Source organism: Eubalaena glacialis, chromosome 3 (assembly GCF_028564815.1).
Source record: "Eubalaena glacialis isolate mEubGla1 chromosome 3, mEubGla1.1.hap2.+ XY, whole genome shotgun sequence".
NCBI lineage: Eukaryota > Metazoa > Chordata > Mammalia > Artiodactyla > Balaenidae > Eubalaena > Eubalaena glacialis.
The window spans coordinates 63,029,240-63,048,002 of NC_083718.1; the positions used below are offsets into that span (position 1 = coordinate 63,029,240).

Consider the following 18,763-nt stretch of genomic DNA (forward strand, 5'->3'; position numbering starts at 1 on the left):
TTTCACAAAATTAGAAGACTTTACAGGTGTGTTAGGTGTAACTACTGAATGTAATAATCCGCAAAGTGTTAGTGAAATAACAGAATTAATTTTTGGCCAGCCAAAATAAAAATCGCCAGCCACACGTGTTAGTTTCTGCAAAAATCCCCCAGTCAATAATGAGTTAAGGAAAGAAAATGTGAGCCAAGGATTTTATATTCAGTAATACTGAACTTCAAGTATAAAAAACACAGACAACTGTTATCAATAAGCAAGACCTCAAGGAATATTGTTCCCATGAGCACTTCCTAAAGAATATACTAGGCAATGAGCTTCAGACAACCAAAATGACTACAAGACACTGAATAAAGACTGGTTGACAACCTAAAAGAAATGGATAAATTCCTAGAAATGTACAATCTCCCAAGACTGAATAAGAAGAAATAGAAAATATGAACAGACCATTTACCAGTAATGAAACTGAATCAATAATTTTTTTAAAACTCCCAACAAACAACAGTACAGGACAAGATGTCTTCACAGGTGAATTTCACCGAACATTTAAAGAAGAGTTAACACCTATCCTTCTCAAACTATTCCAAAACATTGCAGAGGAAGGAAACTTCTGATCTCATTCTACGAAGCCAGCATCACTTTGATACTAAATCAGACAAAAACACCACAAAAAAAGAAAAGTACAGACCCAAATCCCTGATGAATATAGATGCAAAAATCCTCAACAAAATATTAGCAAACCAAATTCAACAATACATTAAAAGGATTATACACTATGATCAAATGGGATTTATCCCAGGGATGCAAGGATGGTTTAATATGCACAAATCAATCAATGTGATACACCTCATTAACAAATTGAAGAAGAAAAATCATATGATCATCTCAATAAATGCAGAAAAAGTTCTGACAAAATCAACATTCATTTATGATAAAAACTCTCAACAAAGTAGATGTAGAGGAAACATACCTCAACATAATAAAGGCCATATATGACAAGCTTACAGTTAACATCATATTCAACAGTGAAAAGCTGAAAACATTTTCTTTAAGATCAGGAACAAGACAAGGATGCCCACACTTGCCATTTTTATTCAATGTAGTATTGGAAGTCCTAGCCACAGCAATTACACACAAAAAAATAAATAAATAAAAGAAATTCAAATTGAAAATGAAGAAACTGCAACTGTTTGCAGATGACATGATTCTATATATAGAAAATCCTAAAAATGCCACCAAAAAAACTACTGGAACTAATAAATGAATTCATTAAAGTTTCAGGAAACAAAATTACTATGCAGAAATGTGTTGCATTTCTATACACTAACAACGAACTATCAGAGAAAAACAATCCCATTCACAATTGCATAAAAAAGAATAAAATACCTAGGAATAAATCTAACCAAGGAGGCAAAAGACCTGTACTCAGAAAGCTATAAGACACTGATGAAAGAAATTGAAGACAACACAAATGAAAAGATATACTGTGCTCATGGATTGGAAGAATTAATATTGTTAAAATGACTATATTTCCCAAAACAATCTACACATTCAATGCAATTCCTATGAAAATACCAATGATATTTTTCACAGAACTGGAACAATTCTAATTCTAAAATTTGTATGGAAACACAAAAAACACCAAATAGCCAACACAATCTTGAGCAAGAAGGACGAAGCTGGAGGTATCACATGCCTGGATTTCAAACTATAGTACAAAGCTATAGTAACCAAAACAGTATAGTACTGGCACAAAAACAGACACAAAGATCAATGGAACACAATAAAAGGACCAGAAATAAACCTAAACTTTTGTGGTCAATTAATCTACAACAAAGGAGGAAGAATATACAATGCAGAAAAGACAGCCTCTTCAATAAATGGTGTTTGGAGAACTGGATAGCTGCATGCAAGGGAATCAAACTGGACTACTTTCTTACACCATATACAAAAATAAACTTAAAATAGATTAAATATCTAAATGTAAGGCCTGAAACCATAAAACTCCTAGGAGAAAACACAGGCAGTATGTTCTTTGATACCAGCCTTAGCTATATATTTTTAGTATGTCTCCTCAGGCAAGGGAAACAAAAGTAAAAATTAAAAATGGGACTATGTCAAACTAAAAAGCTTTTGTATAGCAAAGAAACTATCAACAAAATGAAGAGGTCACCTACTGAATAGAAGAAGATATTTGCCAATGATGCATCTGATAAGGGGTTAATATCCAAAATATACAAAGAACTCACACAAGTTAACATTATAAAGACCAACAACCTGATTTAAAAATGGACCCTTCCTTCTATACCACTATATAGAGTTTTTTAGTACAATAAAATAGATTTATCCTTGGGCCAGCAGAAACCAATAAAATAGAAACAAAGTAAATGTATACTGAGGTAGAACTAAATAAAGGACTATCACCCAGCCTCCCTCTTGCCCACTGCTCTCTCTATGAGGAATACTATTATTTAAGAGAAAAAAATGCAAAAGCCCCAATTTCTGTATAGTCTTTACTCTAGTGGCCTACATGCAAAAAGTTAAATGTAGAACCTACCACTTTATGAAAAAGCACCAGTAATTTTTATTTTATCTGGTGATTTCCCTCTTTGTCTATAGATATTCATTCAAAACTTATTTAGTGAACACTTCCTATGGCCTGTTTTGCTTTTCCTTTGCTCTGAGTAAATTGACCAGCAAAATGAAAGAGTATGTGTTCCTTTAGTTATATTTGACTTTCCATTTCAGCCTTTTCATATTTCTTCAGTTTTAATGATATTATAAACTCAAATGTATTGGCAACAGAATAACCTTGGAATCAATCCTAGCCCAACATCTCAACGTCTAAAAAAGAAAGGTATTCTGGGAGCCATGAAAATATTTTAATAAGGTAAAATAAAACCAATCTTGTTAAAAATGTTTAGGCTGTTAATGTTTCCTTAGTTCAGATGGAGGAATTTTCACCAGCATATCCATTTGGTTATGGGGGAGAGTATTTGATAGAATTCAGTCAAGAGACCATTTAAAGTGAAGTACACATCACCATATCCTGAGGACAGCAAATGCTGCTAAGTGGAAAAGCAGCATTTTGTTTATTTTGTTTTTACTTTGTTTTGTTTTTGTGATGGCATGATAGCGTCTTCTACTTAGAGCAATGTTGACATTCTCTCAACTGACTCATTTGGAAAGAAAAAGAAGTTCACATGCCAATGAGTGGGAAAGGCAGGAAGAGGACTGATTTAACAGAAATATTTTACAATTTGTCAAGCTTAGAGTAGCAGTATCTTATTTTTTACCTCTCCCTCTTAAAAAAAAAAAGAAGCAATATGGACAAGGTATTGAAGTGTGAACTAAAACAAAATGAATTTCAATTCCTTTTTGTCACTAACACACAGGAAAGATTCTGACCCTATTTCAACCATTTCTCAGGGTCTTTGATGTGTATCTACTTCCTCTCCTGATATGGTAATGATTACATTAAAGAGATATCGATTTGGCAGGAAATTTCCCAAATCACAAAAAAATTCTTTTTCCAGTATGCTATTATTTTTATGACACATGTGTTGTCTACACACAAAAAGAAAGAAAAAAGAAAGGAAGAAAAGAAGGGATAAAGAAGGAAGGAAGAGAAAGATGGGGAAGAGAAGGAAAAAGAAAGAAAAGAAAAGTTAACAGTCAAATAACATATGATTTAATTTCAGCCCCATACTTAAAAGGATGGAGTTACATCACTCATTGGAACATCATATATTTCAACCCTGGAAGCACAAATTCATCTCTTACCCAACTTCAAAGTTATTGCTAACTGGCAGTTGCTAGGAACTGATCTGGAATGAATTGGCATTTCTGGTTCTGTTCTTAGTGACCCAGAGGGTATGTCATAAACACTTATGTTATGGTAATACCTTTGTTAAAGAGGTGAAGAGGAGAGAGCACTCTTTGGTGACCAAATAGCTTTCAACTCATTCTAGCAGAGGTATGCAGCAGTAGTTGTCATGCACTAAACATTTTCTAATTGTGCTACTAAGGCTTCAGAGGAGATGTCTGATTATTAATATAGCCATTGCCTGAATTTATCCATCCAGACTACAAGTTTAGCTCTGAAGTGTACCTGGAACACATAATATGCACTAAACAAATGTGTATTTAATGAGAGATTGGATTCACTTAAATATCAAACTCAAATGAAACTTCTATCATAGTGAGGGATTATGGAATTGAAGCAATAAATTGAAAAGATATGGTGCAGCATATTCTTTATAGAAAAAAATCAATAGGTAAGAGCAGTTTAAAATAATCCAGGACAAAAACAAAACAAAACAAAACTTGACGTGGGATGTAGACGTGTGGGAAATATGGCTGAAACACCAATGACTTGTCCTCTGACTGCCTATTCATAGTTTTGAATTCCTTCAAGGTAAGGTCTGTATCTTATTCTTCTCATAGCTTCAATTCTTGGATGAGTGTATTGTGCAGAATAGGATTAACTGTCTGAATCCACAGTCATCTCTTCAGTTTCTACAGAGATGCATTATAGCTCTATCATAGAATGTATTATTTTGAATTTTATTTCTTCATTTTGTGTGTATCCCTACTGGATGTAGATACAATTCTTCAAGTCAGGAACTATGTCTATTCATTTTTGCATATTCAAGTCTAAAGTAATGCCTGCTCATAAATTTTGTTTAGATTAATAAATACAGCTGATCTGGCTGGATATACTCAGATCCTCTTCTTCCCTCACCATGTCATGTGCACATCTCCAAAAGCACACACACAAAAGCATGGAACTTCCAATTGAACATGTACGTATATAACTACACATACAAATTCACAAACACAGGTGTTTTTGTGTGTGCATGAATGTGTGTGTACATGTATGACAAAATACATCTTCTATTTATACTGGATAATATTCATTTGACTGATGTCTTTAAGGATCATCAGGTTGACATGTATTTAAATAGTTGACACAACTATTTTCTCAAAGTATGGTTCAGGCGGTAAGAGAACATGGGGAAGAAAAAAAGCACAGAGATTCATTATTTTCCTAGTAGGCCACCTCCCTCCCTGTTCTGACCCTTGGAGAAACCTAATGAATGATGTCATAGTTGTTGTCTTACATCAGACTAGTTGAATGCAGAGATTACCACCATCAAGAAGAGGATGTATTTTAAAGGATCCTTTTAACTTAAATCTCTTTTGCATTAAGATGTGCAATGTGAGCTCAAATTTATTTGAAAAGTGAGAAGATGACCACATTAATAGCCAGTGGATGTGGATTCTTTGGACCACAATGGCCATTTCATGATATCCCAAAGGCAGTCACAAGGTAAGAAACGATTTTCTGTGAACTTCTGAAGCAAATCAGCATTGAAATTTAAAAGCAGCATATATGGAGAATAAAAAATGTAATTCTTACATCTCTGTTCTATTTTGCTGTGTGGATAAAATATAGAACAGTTAATATTGCTAAAATAATAAATTTCAACAAATAATTTTTCTATATTAAAATGCTTTCATGGCTCTCGATGTGTGCAGAGAATACCCAAATACCATACTCTCTTATAGCAGGCTTTCCACAATTTTGCCCCTCCTGAATTTTCCACATTTATTTTTCATTGCTCTCCTACTCAAACCTAACTCCCTAACCATCTCAACTACTTGCACTTACCTAAATATATAATGATATTTCATATGTTTGTATATATACTATTGTTTATATATTGTGTGTATACTATTGCCCTTTCCTAGGATATCCTTATTATGTTTCTCTGATAAGCAATTTTTTATTCATCCTTTTTGAGCCCTACTCTAAGCTTCTATCCACCATGAGTGGATTATTTCCTTCTTTGTGCCAACATTCTACTTGTTTCACACTGCCATTATGACAGTCAAGTTATCTGTTTACATACATGGTGAGTACTTTATGTGCTTCTTGAAAGCTGTAATTGTATCTGATAAAGCAGCAGCTACCATTTGTTAGTTATCACTATGTGTCAAGAACTGTGACTGGAAATGTAATTTTAAATCCGTGATTTTAAAACTTTTGAATCACTCATAAACAAATCATGTTCATAAAGTACAGTAAATGCAGTAGGAGAACAGAGAAAGCACTTTACTAAGTCTGGAACTTAAGAAAAGCTTCTAGGAGGTACAGTTTTGCAGAAGGAGCAAACTGATATTAACAGGAAGGTTTCCCAAAGCAATGCAGCCTGACTCCTGATGAATATAGGTGCAAAAATTCTCAACAAAATACTAGCAAACTGAATTCAAAAGCACACTAAAATGACCATACAACCATGATCAAGTGAGATTTATCCCTAGATGCAAGGATGGTTCAATATATGCAAATCAATAAATATACATCACATTGATAGAAAGATGACAATCATATGATCATCTGAATAGATGCAGAAAAATCATTTGACAAAATTCAATCCTTTCATGATACAAATGCTCATCCAACTAGGAATAGAAGGAAATTAACATAATTAAGGCCGCCTATGAAAGCCCACTGCTAACATCATACTTAACAGTGGAAAATGGAAGGCTTTTACTCTAAGATCAGGAACAAGACAAGGATGTCCACTCTTGCCACTTTTATTTAATACAGTACTGGAAGTACTAATCAGATCATTTAGGCAAGAAAAATAAAAGGCATCTAAATAGGAAAGGAAGAAGTAAAATTATTTCTGTTTGCAGATGACATGATTGTATATTTTTAAAGCCCTAAAGATTCCACAAAAATCTGTTAGAGTAAACGATTCAATAAAAAGTTTCAAGAAACAAAATCAACGTACAAAAATCAGTTGTATTTCTGTATTCTAACAGGAAACTATCTAAAAATGAAATTAAGAAAACAATCCCATTCACAATATTATAAAAAAAAAACATTTAGAAATAAACTTCATGGAGGTAAAAACCACATACAACGAAAACTACAAAACGTTGATAAATGAGAATAAAGAAGACAAAAACCAATGGAAAGACAACCCATGTTCATGGATTAGAAGACTTAATATTGTCAAATTTTCCACACTACCCAAAGTTATTTAAAGATTCAATCTAATCCTATCGAAATTCCAATGGCATTTTATTTTACAGAAGTAGGAAAAACAATCCTATAATTTATATGGAATCAAATGGGCCTCAAATAGCCAAAACCATCTTGAGAAAGAATAGCATACCTGGAGGCATCTTACTTCCTGACACATAGACAAATGGGACAGAAGAGACAGCCCAGAAATAAACCTACACAGATATTCTTTATTAGAGTGAGGAAGTCACCTTCTACTCTTAGTTTTCTAATAGGTTTTTAAATTCTGTCAAATTCATTTTCTGCCTCTATTGACATGATCATATGGTTATTCACCTTTATATTTGTAATGTGGTAAATTATTGGATTTTCATATGTTAAACTAACCTTGCATTCTGAGTTAAACCCCATTTGGTCACAATGTTGTATTTTTTTAATATATTGCTGATTTAATTTACTAGTATTTTGTTAAAGATTGTTACATATATGCTCACTAAAGATATTTGTCTGAATATGATGGCAGGATAATGCTGACCCTTTTATATGAGTTGCTAAATATTCCTTCATTCTTTATTTTCTGCATGAGTATGTAAGTTGAACTTATTTCTTAGAATTAATCAGTAAAGCTGTGCTTGGAATATTCTTTGTGTGAAAAACTGTAATTAGGTTTTTGATCTCTTTTAAAAATACAGAGCTTTGACATTTTCTATTTCTTGTCTCAGTTTTAATGATGTGTATCTTTCAGATCTAGTATCTGTTGCTATCTCTCTCATCAGTTTGGTTAGGCTAGTGAAAACATAAATAAAAAATGAACAAAATATTTGAACAAAGACTTCACCCAAAATGGTACACAAATGGTAAATAAGGACATGAAATATGCTTATACCATTAAATTTTAAATTATTAAATTTTTAAATTTTAAATTTAAATTTTAAATTATTAAAATTTTTAAATTTTAATTTAAAAATTAAATACAATTTAAATCAAATAAGATATCTCTACACACCTGTTAGAATGACTTGATTAAACAAACAAATTAAAAACTTGATAATACCAAGTGCTGGTGAGGATATGTATCAGCTGAAGTCATACATTGTTGGTGAGAATGCAAAATAGCACAACCACTTTGGAAAACGGTTTTGCAGTTTCACAGAGTTATTCATATATTTGCTATATAACTGAACAATTCTACTCTTAGGTGTTTGCTTTCAGGAGAAAAGAAAACTTTAGTTGACACAAAAACCTGTATGTAAATGTTTAGAGTGGCTTTATTCACAGTTCCCAAATACTAGAAACAACCCAAATGTGGTAAATGAATAAACTGTGATACATTCATACAATGGAACACTAGCTGACAGTAAAAAAGGAATAAATTAATGAAACACAATATGGATGGCCCCCAAATGCTAAGAGAAAGAAACCAGACTCGAAAGGCTACATCAAATATGCTTAAATTTAGATGACATTCTGGAAAAAGGGAAATTATAGGAACAGAAAACATCAGTATTTATCAGAGCCTGATGTTGGGGGAACAGGATGACTCCAAAGGAACAGAGAGGAATTTGGGGGATGATAGAATTGCTCAGTCTTTTGATTGTGTAATGGTTACATGACTCGTGTACTTGTCAAAATGCATAACTGCACACCAAGAAGAATGCATCTTATTGTATGCAAATTATACCACAATTTAAAAAATACTGTATGTAATCTTCTTCAATTTATTTTCATTCAATATAATGTTTCTAATACTCATTCATGTCATCTGTATAGTTCTAGTTCATTAACTTTCTCTGCTGCATAATATTGTATTGTGTGACTATTTCAAACATATTTATCCATTCTCCTGCAAAAATATTTTGGAGTTGTTTTTCAGATTTTCTTTTTCTATTATGCACAACACTGCTCTGACAGTTCTGGAACAAATCTCATTGTGCACATATGCTAGAATTTTCTGAGTTATATAACTAGGGGTAGAATTGCAGAAATTTAGAGAATATCCTCGTTCAACTTTACAAGATAATGAAGACATTTTATTCTCAAGTGGTAGTTTGCAATGAACACTCACACCTGAAATGTTTACTAAATCATTTCCAGGGTTTCACGTTTTCACCAGAATTTGGTATTGTTAGATTTTTTAAATTTTGCACCCTGGTCCGTGTAAAATTGTATCTTTTTATGGTCTTAATTGAGATCTTCCTGATTACTATTGAGATGGAGCATCTTTTCATGTTTTGTTTTGTTTTGTTTATCTTGCTAATCCTAACTTGTCTTTTTCTTCTTTGTCCATTTTCCCATTGGGTTGTTTGTCTTTTCCTTTTTGATTCATAGTGGATCTTGAAGCAGTCAATTTAATCCTTTGTTAGTTTTCATGTGATGCAAATAGGTCACATCATTTTTTAACTTATCTTTTTTTACTTTATGGTGTCATGGTTAATAATTAGAAGTTATTAATTTTAATGGAGTGAATTTATCAATCTTATTTCTAGTGCTTTCTGTATTTTGTTTTAAAATTTGTCCTTAACTGAATGTCATAAAGATAATTTATATTTGCTTCTGAATGTTTTCAAAGTTTTCTCTTCTACACTTACGTGTTTATTCAATGTAGAATTAGCTTCTGCACATGGCATGAGGTAGGGATCCAATTTAATTTGTTACACATGCATAAACAATTGTCTCAAAAACATTTATTGAAAATACATTTTTCCCATAATGATCTGAAAATTCACTTCTGTCATATTTCAAGTTTATACATGTGCATGGGTCTGGTTCTCTTTTTTGTTTCACTTGTGTTCTCTCCCTATGTCAATACTATACCTTGTAATTATTATTCTGATATGATATATCTTGATATCCAATTGGGTATGTTCCCCACTCTTTGGGCTATCTTCTTTATTTAGTTCTGCATATGAGATCTGTTTGAAACAAAAATAGACTGCCACACATTTCTCCAGCAAAGATGTGTTTATTTGGGCTCAGCAGAGCATTGTAATTTGGGGTCTGCAATCGCAGTGAACCACTTGCAAGTGCCCCACAGGGCAATGCTTTTATAGAGAGGAAAAGGAAGTTGGGAGGGCTATAGTAAATAAAGAGTCCATGACTTTTCACTGACTGAGAACTTGACAGGAAAGGAGTCTTTCTTCTTTCTGTTGGGCTCTGCTATCATCACAGGGCATGAGAACTCCCCATTCTGTTTCCCAACTCTATTTAATTGAGATTTTCATTTATTAATTTTTTACAGATCTGACAGTTTAGTTAGATTCAGGTTAATTTTTGGCAAGAATACTTAATAGGTGATCTTGTGTGCTTCCTATTGCATATACTATCAGGTACTGTGACTACTAATGATGCCTAGTTTACTTGTTTAAAATGCTGATAGCTAGATCTCCCCATTGTAAAGTAACATTTTTTCCATTTAGAATTATCAAGTAATCTGTGGGGTAAAACTCTACCACATTTTAAATTATTTTATAATAAATCAATCAGGTACATTACTTCTTGGGGCTTGCAAAATAGTAACTGTCTATAATTATATTGTTCCAGTACTAGCAGGAATATTCTGTAAAAAAAAAAAAAAAAAAAGAGCTTTCCCTCATTAAGAGGAGGTAAATTATGGTTTATTTCCAAAAGGCTTGGATTAAATGCTTAATTATTTCCTTTACCAAGTTTCAGAGTAAGAATTTGATGCAGTCATTACCTTCAATGAAAGTGAGGTTTTGTTTTTCTGTTTTTCTATGTGTCATTGAGTATCATTATGGACTCCTGTACTTTTATTATGTGTTAAATCAACCACAGTAATTATTCCTTGTGAGGCAAATTATCTCAAAATTGACTACTGTCTTTTGGACACAATACCATTAGTATTTTCCTACTTTCAAGAATAAAATGCCTAGGCTCATCTTGTACTGTTCCTGCTATAGACTGACAGCTTCTCTAGTTCGGGCCCAGTTTCAGTTTATCTCCTTATTGATCTAGTTTTCAGTTCTTCCTTTCTGGCCTCTGGGCATTTCCTCTAGATTTTTGTTGTTGTTATTGTTTCAAGCTCAAGTATGCATTTTTCTCAATTCCAAATATTTATTTAGTGCCAACTATGAGCTGGATGCTGTTCTAAGGATACAGAAGTAAACAAAGCAAAATCTCTGATCTCAAGGAGCTTATACTGCAAGAATGCTTATTATATAAACTATGAATTTTAATAGATATTGTGATCTGGCAATATTAGGTATTGTAGGGGTTTTAAGGTAATGTAGCTATGAGTGATAATTTGTAAAATTTTATATCAGTTTTGAGAATGAATATTTAGGGGGGAAAAAAAAAACAAAAACAGAAAATAGGAAGTCCAGTTAGGAAAGAATTACAGTATTCCAAGTCTGAAATGGTTAGGCTAGTAGGTAGAAGTGAGAATGGAGAAGAAAGCTGGATTGCAGGAATACCTTGAAGGAAGAAAAGATAAAATTTTGAAATAGTTTAATAAGAGGGCACGATACAAAGAAAGATGTCAAAGTTAGCTCCATACAGTCTTCCCTGGAAGACTGGAAGAACGACTACAACACTGACAGAAATAGTGTAGCCTGTGTGAATGGGTGGGCGATAAAAATCTCTCTTAGTCGGTATGGACTGTGTCTATATTTAATGTTCCATGAAGTGCACTGCATTAACTTATTGCATCTGAAAAAGGCAGTGGAACAATGGTGTAGACACAGTGCAAGGTGACTAAAAATATAGAACTAGAAGAGAGGGACAGGTGAGAAGTGGGAGTAGAAACGCCTCCTTTGTTATCCCTAGAGCCTGGTTTGATGTCTGGTACAAAGCTGGCCCTCAATTAATATTTATTGAATAAATGAACGTAAGTCATTTGCATAGATGAGACAGCTGAGCCCATGGGAATAGATCTCAAAAAGAGGACATTACTTGCTAAGGTCCAAAAACAGCCCTATTGATTCCACATATAAGTGGTATCACATCGTATTTGTCTCTTTCTGACTTACTTCACTTCGTATAAGAGATTGGCACAACATTGTAAATCAACTATATTTCAATAAAAAAACAACAAAACAAAACAAAAAACAGAAAAACAGCCCTTTGGCCCTATGGCCTGAATTGCCAACAGTTGCCTGTCTTAGAGGAAATGATTCCAAACGTACCCCGAGTTAGGGATATTTAGTTTAGGAGTTGTAATTTCAGGAGCTGTGTGTGTGTGTGTGTGTGTGCGCGGGGCAGGGGTGCATTCTAGATTTAGGATACCAAAATGGAAGTGAGAGATTTGCTCCTCGATCAAAGTTGATATTAATTGTATTCATTTCGTAAGGGTCAGCCTATCTGCACAAGTTCCAGCTTCTCAGTGCAATCAGTGCAGTTCCTTTTCTACAATGCCCCAAATACAAACCTTTCTTTACAGGTTACCAGCCGAGGGCTTGACTGCTCTAGAGCATTCTCTAATTAAAAGGTTAACGGATTTCCTTTCCCTCTTTTCAAGCGAAGGACCTGAAATATCAATTCGACTGACCGGGATGACTCTTTCAATTCCCATCCTCAAGGGGGCGGTGACCACGGAGCCACTCCTTAACCACGCGCGCTGAAATCTGCAGCAAATATCTTCACGTTCCGCTCCAGGGTGCGTCAGATTAGTCCTAAAGGCCAGCACCGCATACTGAGCCTGCGCGTATTGGCGCCGCGGAGCAGGCGCATGCGCTTTGAGGCGGAGCTCATACAGGCCGCTCTGGGCGGGTCTGGGCAGCGCCAGCGTTTTGGGGCCTAGGAGCCGTGGGAGGAGCCGGCGGCTTCACCCTGGTAACCAGAGCGCTGTAGCTGCCCCGCCTTGCAGGCCTCAGGACTGTCATCGCCTTTGGGTGTGGGGTACTTTGGCCAGCGTCCCCGGAAATAGCCCCGCCGGCCTCTCTCAGACATCCCCATCCTCCCCACGCCGCCGTCGCCGCCGCCATGCAGGGGGAGGACGCCAGATACCTCAAAAGGTGACGACCCCCCAAGGCTCGGTCCTACCCTCCTTGCCCGGACCCTGAGGTTATTCTTAAAAGGTTCTTGGGTTGGCCGTGAGATGTCACTGGGCAAAGCTTAGAAGAGGGGTGGGAGACAGGGGAGAAATCACGGAAAGTGGGGGGAGGGAAAGGTGAATTAAAAAGAGGAAGGGGCCCTTAGGGGGTGCGGGTTTCTCCAGCCTCTTACCTGACTCAGCGGGGTCCTGACAGCATTGCAGATGGTTTCCTTGCTACATTACATTGTTCAGGGTAGAGGAGCGAAGGGCGGAGTAAACCGCGTCTTCCTATTTTTCCCCGATACTCCGACTCTCCATTTTCCTTTAATAGATAAATCCTGTGGGAGCCTGGAACTGAAGTCTTCTGGCGCCTCTGTCCTATGTCTCCAATTTGGGGTTCACTGCCATGGGGTTTTGAAATGAAGGGGAAAGAAGTGGTGGCTTTTAATTAATGGGAGACTGGATTGAGATGTTGCTTTCCAGTTTATTTCTGCTTTCCTCATCCATTTCACTGCCATGTATACAGTATAATTTTTGTAGGAGGTTCATAATTATCAAGAGGTTTGTTCAGGAGCTTGACATGAAACAGGCCATCATTTCTTTAGTTTAAAAATATTTGTAGTATCAATTACTCCTTAAAGAAAAATGTAATCTGTTGGGATTATTTATTTGACTCAGGTCAAAGATAAGATCATCCCTCATAAAAAGAATACCTCTCACTGGACCAAGAGTTAGCAGGGATCCAATGCAAAAAAATATTTTAATTAGGAGTCTCCATTTTTAGCTAAGTCCCTGCTACTGATTGTGTAAATACCCTAGAAAGTCACATGTATTCTTTTGGACTCAGTTTCCTTATCTAAAAATGGGGCAAGTATTACTTTATGATAGGTACGAGGACCAAATATGAAAATGTTTTAAAAAGATAAAACATGCATGTAAGGTGGTGTCATCATTTCAATTCATAGTATACTTTTACTGAATGTATTTATCCCAGCTTGGCAGGGCCCTGATCATCACAGAAAGATCTAACCTTTAATAGACTCTTAAAAGGGATTGAAATTATTGTAAAATCAATCAAGCAACCAACTGTATTCGCTGTCTTTGCAGGCCTGAAGCATATATTGCCTGCCTGTCCCATTTTATAGAAATATACCTGAAACTGTTACATAACCAGAGCTTATCAGTAAAAATTTCAAAAAAGAATATGTAATCATAACAAGTATATAGTCAGCATTTATTTCCTCACTGCATTTTACTTACATTGGTCATTTAAAATATCTTGATTGAAAATTTGGTGAAAGAAGAAAACAAGAAATTCTCCTTCAACTTTAAAATCAAAGTTGTTCTAGGGCAAAGAGTCGCTATGACACCATTAGCTTATTTTCATGTAATGTAGTTGTGCCAGAAAATAGTTTTTCTTAGGATTCTGGTATCCTGTGGTCCCTTAGGCATCCTGTGACTTGTAATTCTCAACCTATTGCTTACTTCTAAAGCTAAATTATGTGGAGTTCAACAAAAAAATCAGATGAGTCACTATAATGTTTGAAGTAAAATAAGGTCAGAATCTGGAAAGGCTGAAATATACACTTCTCAATTTTGTGTAATTTTGACAATATAAATAGTTTGCATTGCCTGCTTTCAGTTTAGAAATGTGCATCCAACATATAATCATATAGGCCCGATGGCTTATGATATAACAGAACATTCCATTTTAATGATTGATTCTTTGATAGTAATTACATATATTCATTCCTTTTGTAATATTTTTACTTTTATTATTTTGTTTTTAACAAGAGGGCAGTATGTTTTCAATCTAATTGATTCATTCTAATTTTAATTATTTAATGTCAGTGGTTTCATTGTAGCTATCACTGAGGAATCTATAGTCTCTATATGTTTACATGTGTAATAGATTATAGAATCAAAAATCAGGTTTCATTTTTTGTTCTGCTACCCATTAGTGTTTTGATTCAATAGTGCTTAATACATACTTACCAAATACTTAGTCCATGCCTAGCATTGTTCTGATCACTGCGGAAATGATTAAATAGACACAGTTCATATCCTCAGTCAGATATGCACACAAATAAATAGACAGTTAATCTAGTGGGTTTTGTTTTTTGTTTTTTGCCTCTTAAAACTCTCTGATGGCTTTCCATTGCTCTTAGAGTTAGAGCACCAACCTTTTCAGCTTCATCTCTCTCTGCTCCCCTCCTGCCCCCAACAATTCCATACTTCAGCCTTACAGAAATAACTTCTTTTAGATCCCTGTGTGTTTCAGTGTTAGACTCCAAGTGCCCTTCCCATTGCCTGGTACTTGCCTTGTTCTTTATCCAGCTAACTCTTCATCTTACCTGTTTTAGCTTAAATGTCACTTTTTCTAGAAGGTATTTCCTGAGCTGCCCTTTCCCACCCCACAATCTGCCATCCAGGTCAGATATACCTGCTAGCTTCCATGATACCTAATACCTTGTCTTTTCCCACTCTTACTATTTTATTGTTGTTTGTCTTTCCTGCTGGTCTATAAGCTTCAGAAGGGTAAGAATTTTTGCATCAATATTCATAAAGGATATTCATAAATTATATTCAAAAATATATTCTGTTTTTATGGCATCTTTGTCTTTCTTTGGTATCAGGGTAATGCTGGCCTCACAGAATGAATTAGGAAGTGTTCCCTCTTTTTCTAGTTTTTGGAGGAGTTTGAGAAGGATTGGTGTTAATTTGGTAGAATTCACCAGTGAAACTATCTGGTTTTGGACTCTGTTGGGAAGTTTTTGATCACTGATTCAATCTCTTATTTTGGGGGAATTCAGAATTTCTATTTCTTTTGAGTCAGTTTTGGTAGTTTGTGAATTTCTAGGAGTTTGTCCATTTCATCTAGGTCATCTACTTTGTTGGCTTACGGTAGTTCATAGTATTTTTTTTTATTTCTATGAGGTCAGAGATAATAGTAATAATGTCCTACTTTAATTTCCAATTCTAGTAATTTGAGTCTTCTCTCTTTTTTTCTTAGTTTAACTAAAGGTTTGTCAATTTTGTTGATCTTTTCAAAGAACCAACTTTTAATTTTTTGATTTCCTCTATTTTCTATTCTCTATTTCTTTTATCTCTGTCTTTATCTTTATTATTTCCTCCCTTCTACTAGCTTGTTGTTTAGTTTGCTCTTTTTCTAGTTCCTCAAGGTGTAAAATTAGGTCATTGAGTTGAAATCTTTTTTTTAATTGAGATATAATTGACATATACCATTATAGTAGTTTCAGTTGTACAACATAACGATCCAGTATTTGTATATATTGCCAAATGATTACCACAGTAAGTCTAGTTAACATCCGTCACTATACAGTCACTCTTCTTTTCTTGTGATGAGACTTTTAAGATTTACTCGCTTAGCAGTTTTTCATATATACAATATAGTATTATTAACCATAGTCACCATGCTGTACATAACAACCCCAGGACTTATTTATTTTATAGCTGGAAGTTTATACCTTTTTACCAGCTTCACCTACTTCACCCACTTCACCCACTTCACCCACTTCCCACCTTTGGCAACCACCAATTTGTTATCTGTATTTGTGAGTTCAGGTTTTGTTTGTTTTGCTTTATTTTTAGATAAAAATAAATAGTGAGATCATATGGTATTTGTTTTTCTATCTCTGACTTATTTAACTTAGCACATTGCCCTAAGGTCTATTCATGTTGTTGCAAATGACAAAATTTTCTTCTTTTTTATGGCTGAATAATACTACAGTGTGTGTGTGTGGGGGGTGGGGTGTGGGTGTATACACAGATATACATATATTTTATCCATTCATCCATTGATTGACACTTAAGGTGCTTCCATGTCTTAGCTATCGTAAATAATGCTGCAGTGAACATAGAGGTACATATATCTTTTTGAGTTAGTGTTTTCATTTCTTTTGGATAAATACCCAGAACAGAATTGCTGGATCATATGGAAGTTCAATTTTCAATTTTTTGAGAAACTTCCACACTGTTTTCCATAGTGGCTGAACGAATATAAATTCCCACCAACAGTTCACAGGCTTCTCTTTTCTTCACATCCTCTCCAGCACTTGTTATTTCTTGACTTTCTGATAATAACCATTCTAACAGGTGTGAGGTGATATTGCAATTTTGATTTTATATTTCTGATGATTAGTGATGTTGAACACCTTTTTATGTAATGTACCTGTTGCCCATCTATATATATCCTTTGGAAAAATGTCTGTTCAGATCCTCTGCCCATTTTTTCCTTAGATTGGTTTTTTGCTATTGAGTTGTATGAGTTCCTTATATATATTTTGGATATTAATCCCTTATCAGATATATGATTTGCAAATATTTTCTCCCATTTGGTAGGTTGCCTTTTAATTTTGTTGATGGTTTTCTTTGCTCTGTAGAAGCTTTTTGGTTTGATGTAGTACCAGTAGTTTATATTTGCTTTTGTTGCCTTAGTTTTTGGTGTCAGATCCAAAACATCATCACCAAGACCAAAGGCAAGGAGCTTACTGCCTATGTTTTCTTCTAGGAATTTTATGGTTTCAGGTCTTACATTCAAGGCTTTAATCCATTTTGAGTTGATTTGTGTGTATGGTGTAAGATAGCGGTACAGTTTTGTTCTTTTGCATATGGCCATCTAGTTTTCTCAACACTGTTTATTGAAAGGACTGTCTTTTCCCAGGTGTATACTCTTGGCTCCTCTGTCATAAATTAATTGGCCATATATGTGTGGCTTTATTTCTGGGCTCTCTATTTTTTCTGTTGATCTGTGTGTCTGTTTTTAATGCCAATATCATACTGTTTTGATTACTGTAGCTTTGTAATATAGATTAAAATCAGGATGCATGATGCTGCCAACTTTGTTCTTCTTTCTCAAGATTGTTTTGGCTATTCAGGCTCTTTTGTGGTTCTGTACAAATTTTAGGATTTTTTTGTTCTATTTCTGTGAAAAATGCCATTGAGAATTTGATAGGAATTGCATTAAATCTTTAGATTGCTTTGGATAGTATGGACATTTTAACAATTTTAATTCTTCCAGTTCATAAGCATGGAATATCTTTCCATTTATTTGCGTCTTTTTCAGTTTATTCCATTATTGTCCTATGGTTTTCAATATACAGGTCTTTCATATCCTTGGTTAAATTTATTTCTTAGGTATTTTATTCTTTTTGATGCGTTTGTAAATGAGATTGTTTTCTTAATTTTTCTTTCTGGTAGTTCATATTAGTGTAAGGAAATGCAACTAATTTATATACATTGATTTTGTATCCTGCAACTTTACTGAATTTGTTTATTCTAACAGTTTTTTGGTGGAGTCTTTAGGATTTTCTTTATATAATATCATGTCATGTGCAAATAGTGATGGCTTTATTTATTCCTTTCTGATTTGGATACTTTTCATTTCTTTTTCTTGCCCAATTACTTTGGCTACCACTTCTAATACTATGTTGAATAGAAGTAGCAAGAGTTGGCATCCTTGCCTTGTTGTTGATCTTTCAGGAAAAGCTTTCAATATTTCACCCATAAGTATAATGTTAGCTGTGGGCCTGTCATATACCATCTATATTGTGTTGAGTTTCGTCCCTCTATACCTACTTGGTTGAGAGTTTTTATCATAAATCTATGTTGAATTTTGTCAAATGCTTCTCCCACATTTATTGAGATGATATTATATGACTTTTACCCTTCATTTTGTTTGTGGTGTATCACATTGATTGATTTGTGTTTGTTGAACCATC

The 18,763-nt window shown here is 34.4% G+C and overlaps 1 protein-coding gene and 1 long non-coding RNA gene across 2 annotated transcripts in view; one reads left to right on the top strand and one right to left on the bottom strand.

The window, feature by feature from the left end:
* The window catches only part of LOC133087981 (uncharacterized), a 75,777-nt gene extending 63,149 nt beyond the window's left edge, over positions 1–12,628 (bottom strand). Inside the window, exon 1 of the long non-coding RNA XR_009700472.1 lies at positions 12,537–12,628. This is a non-coding gene — a long non-coding RNA (uncharacterized LOC133087981). The remainder of the gene's footprint in view (positions 1–12,536) is intronic.
* Positions 12,629–12,711: 83 nt separating this feature from the next.
* KIFAP3 (kinesin associated protein 3) overlaps positions 12,712–18,763 on the top strand; it is a 163,380-nt gene continuing 157,328 nt past the window's right edge. The window contains exon 1 of the mRNA XM_061183116.1: positions 12,712–13,002. Within this exon, the coding sequence (XP_061039099.1) occupies positions 12,971–13,002 (32 nt within the window). The 5' untranslated portion in view covers positions 12,712–12,970. The remainder of the gene's footprint in view (positions 13,003–18,763) is intronic.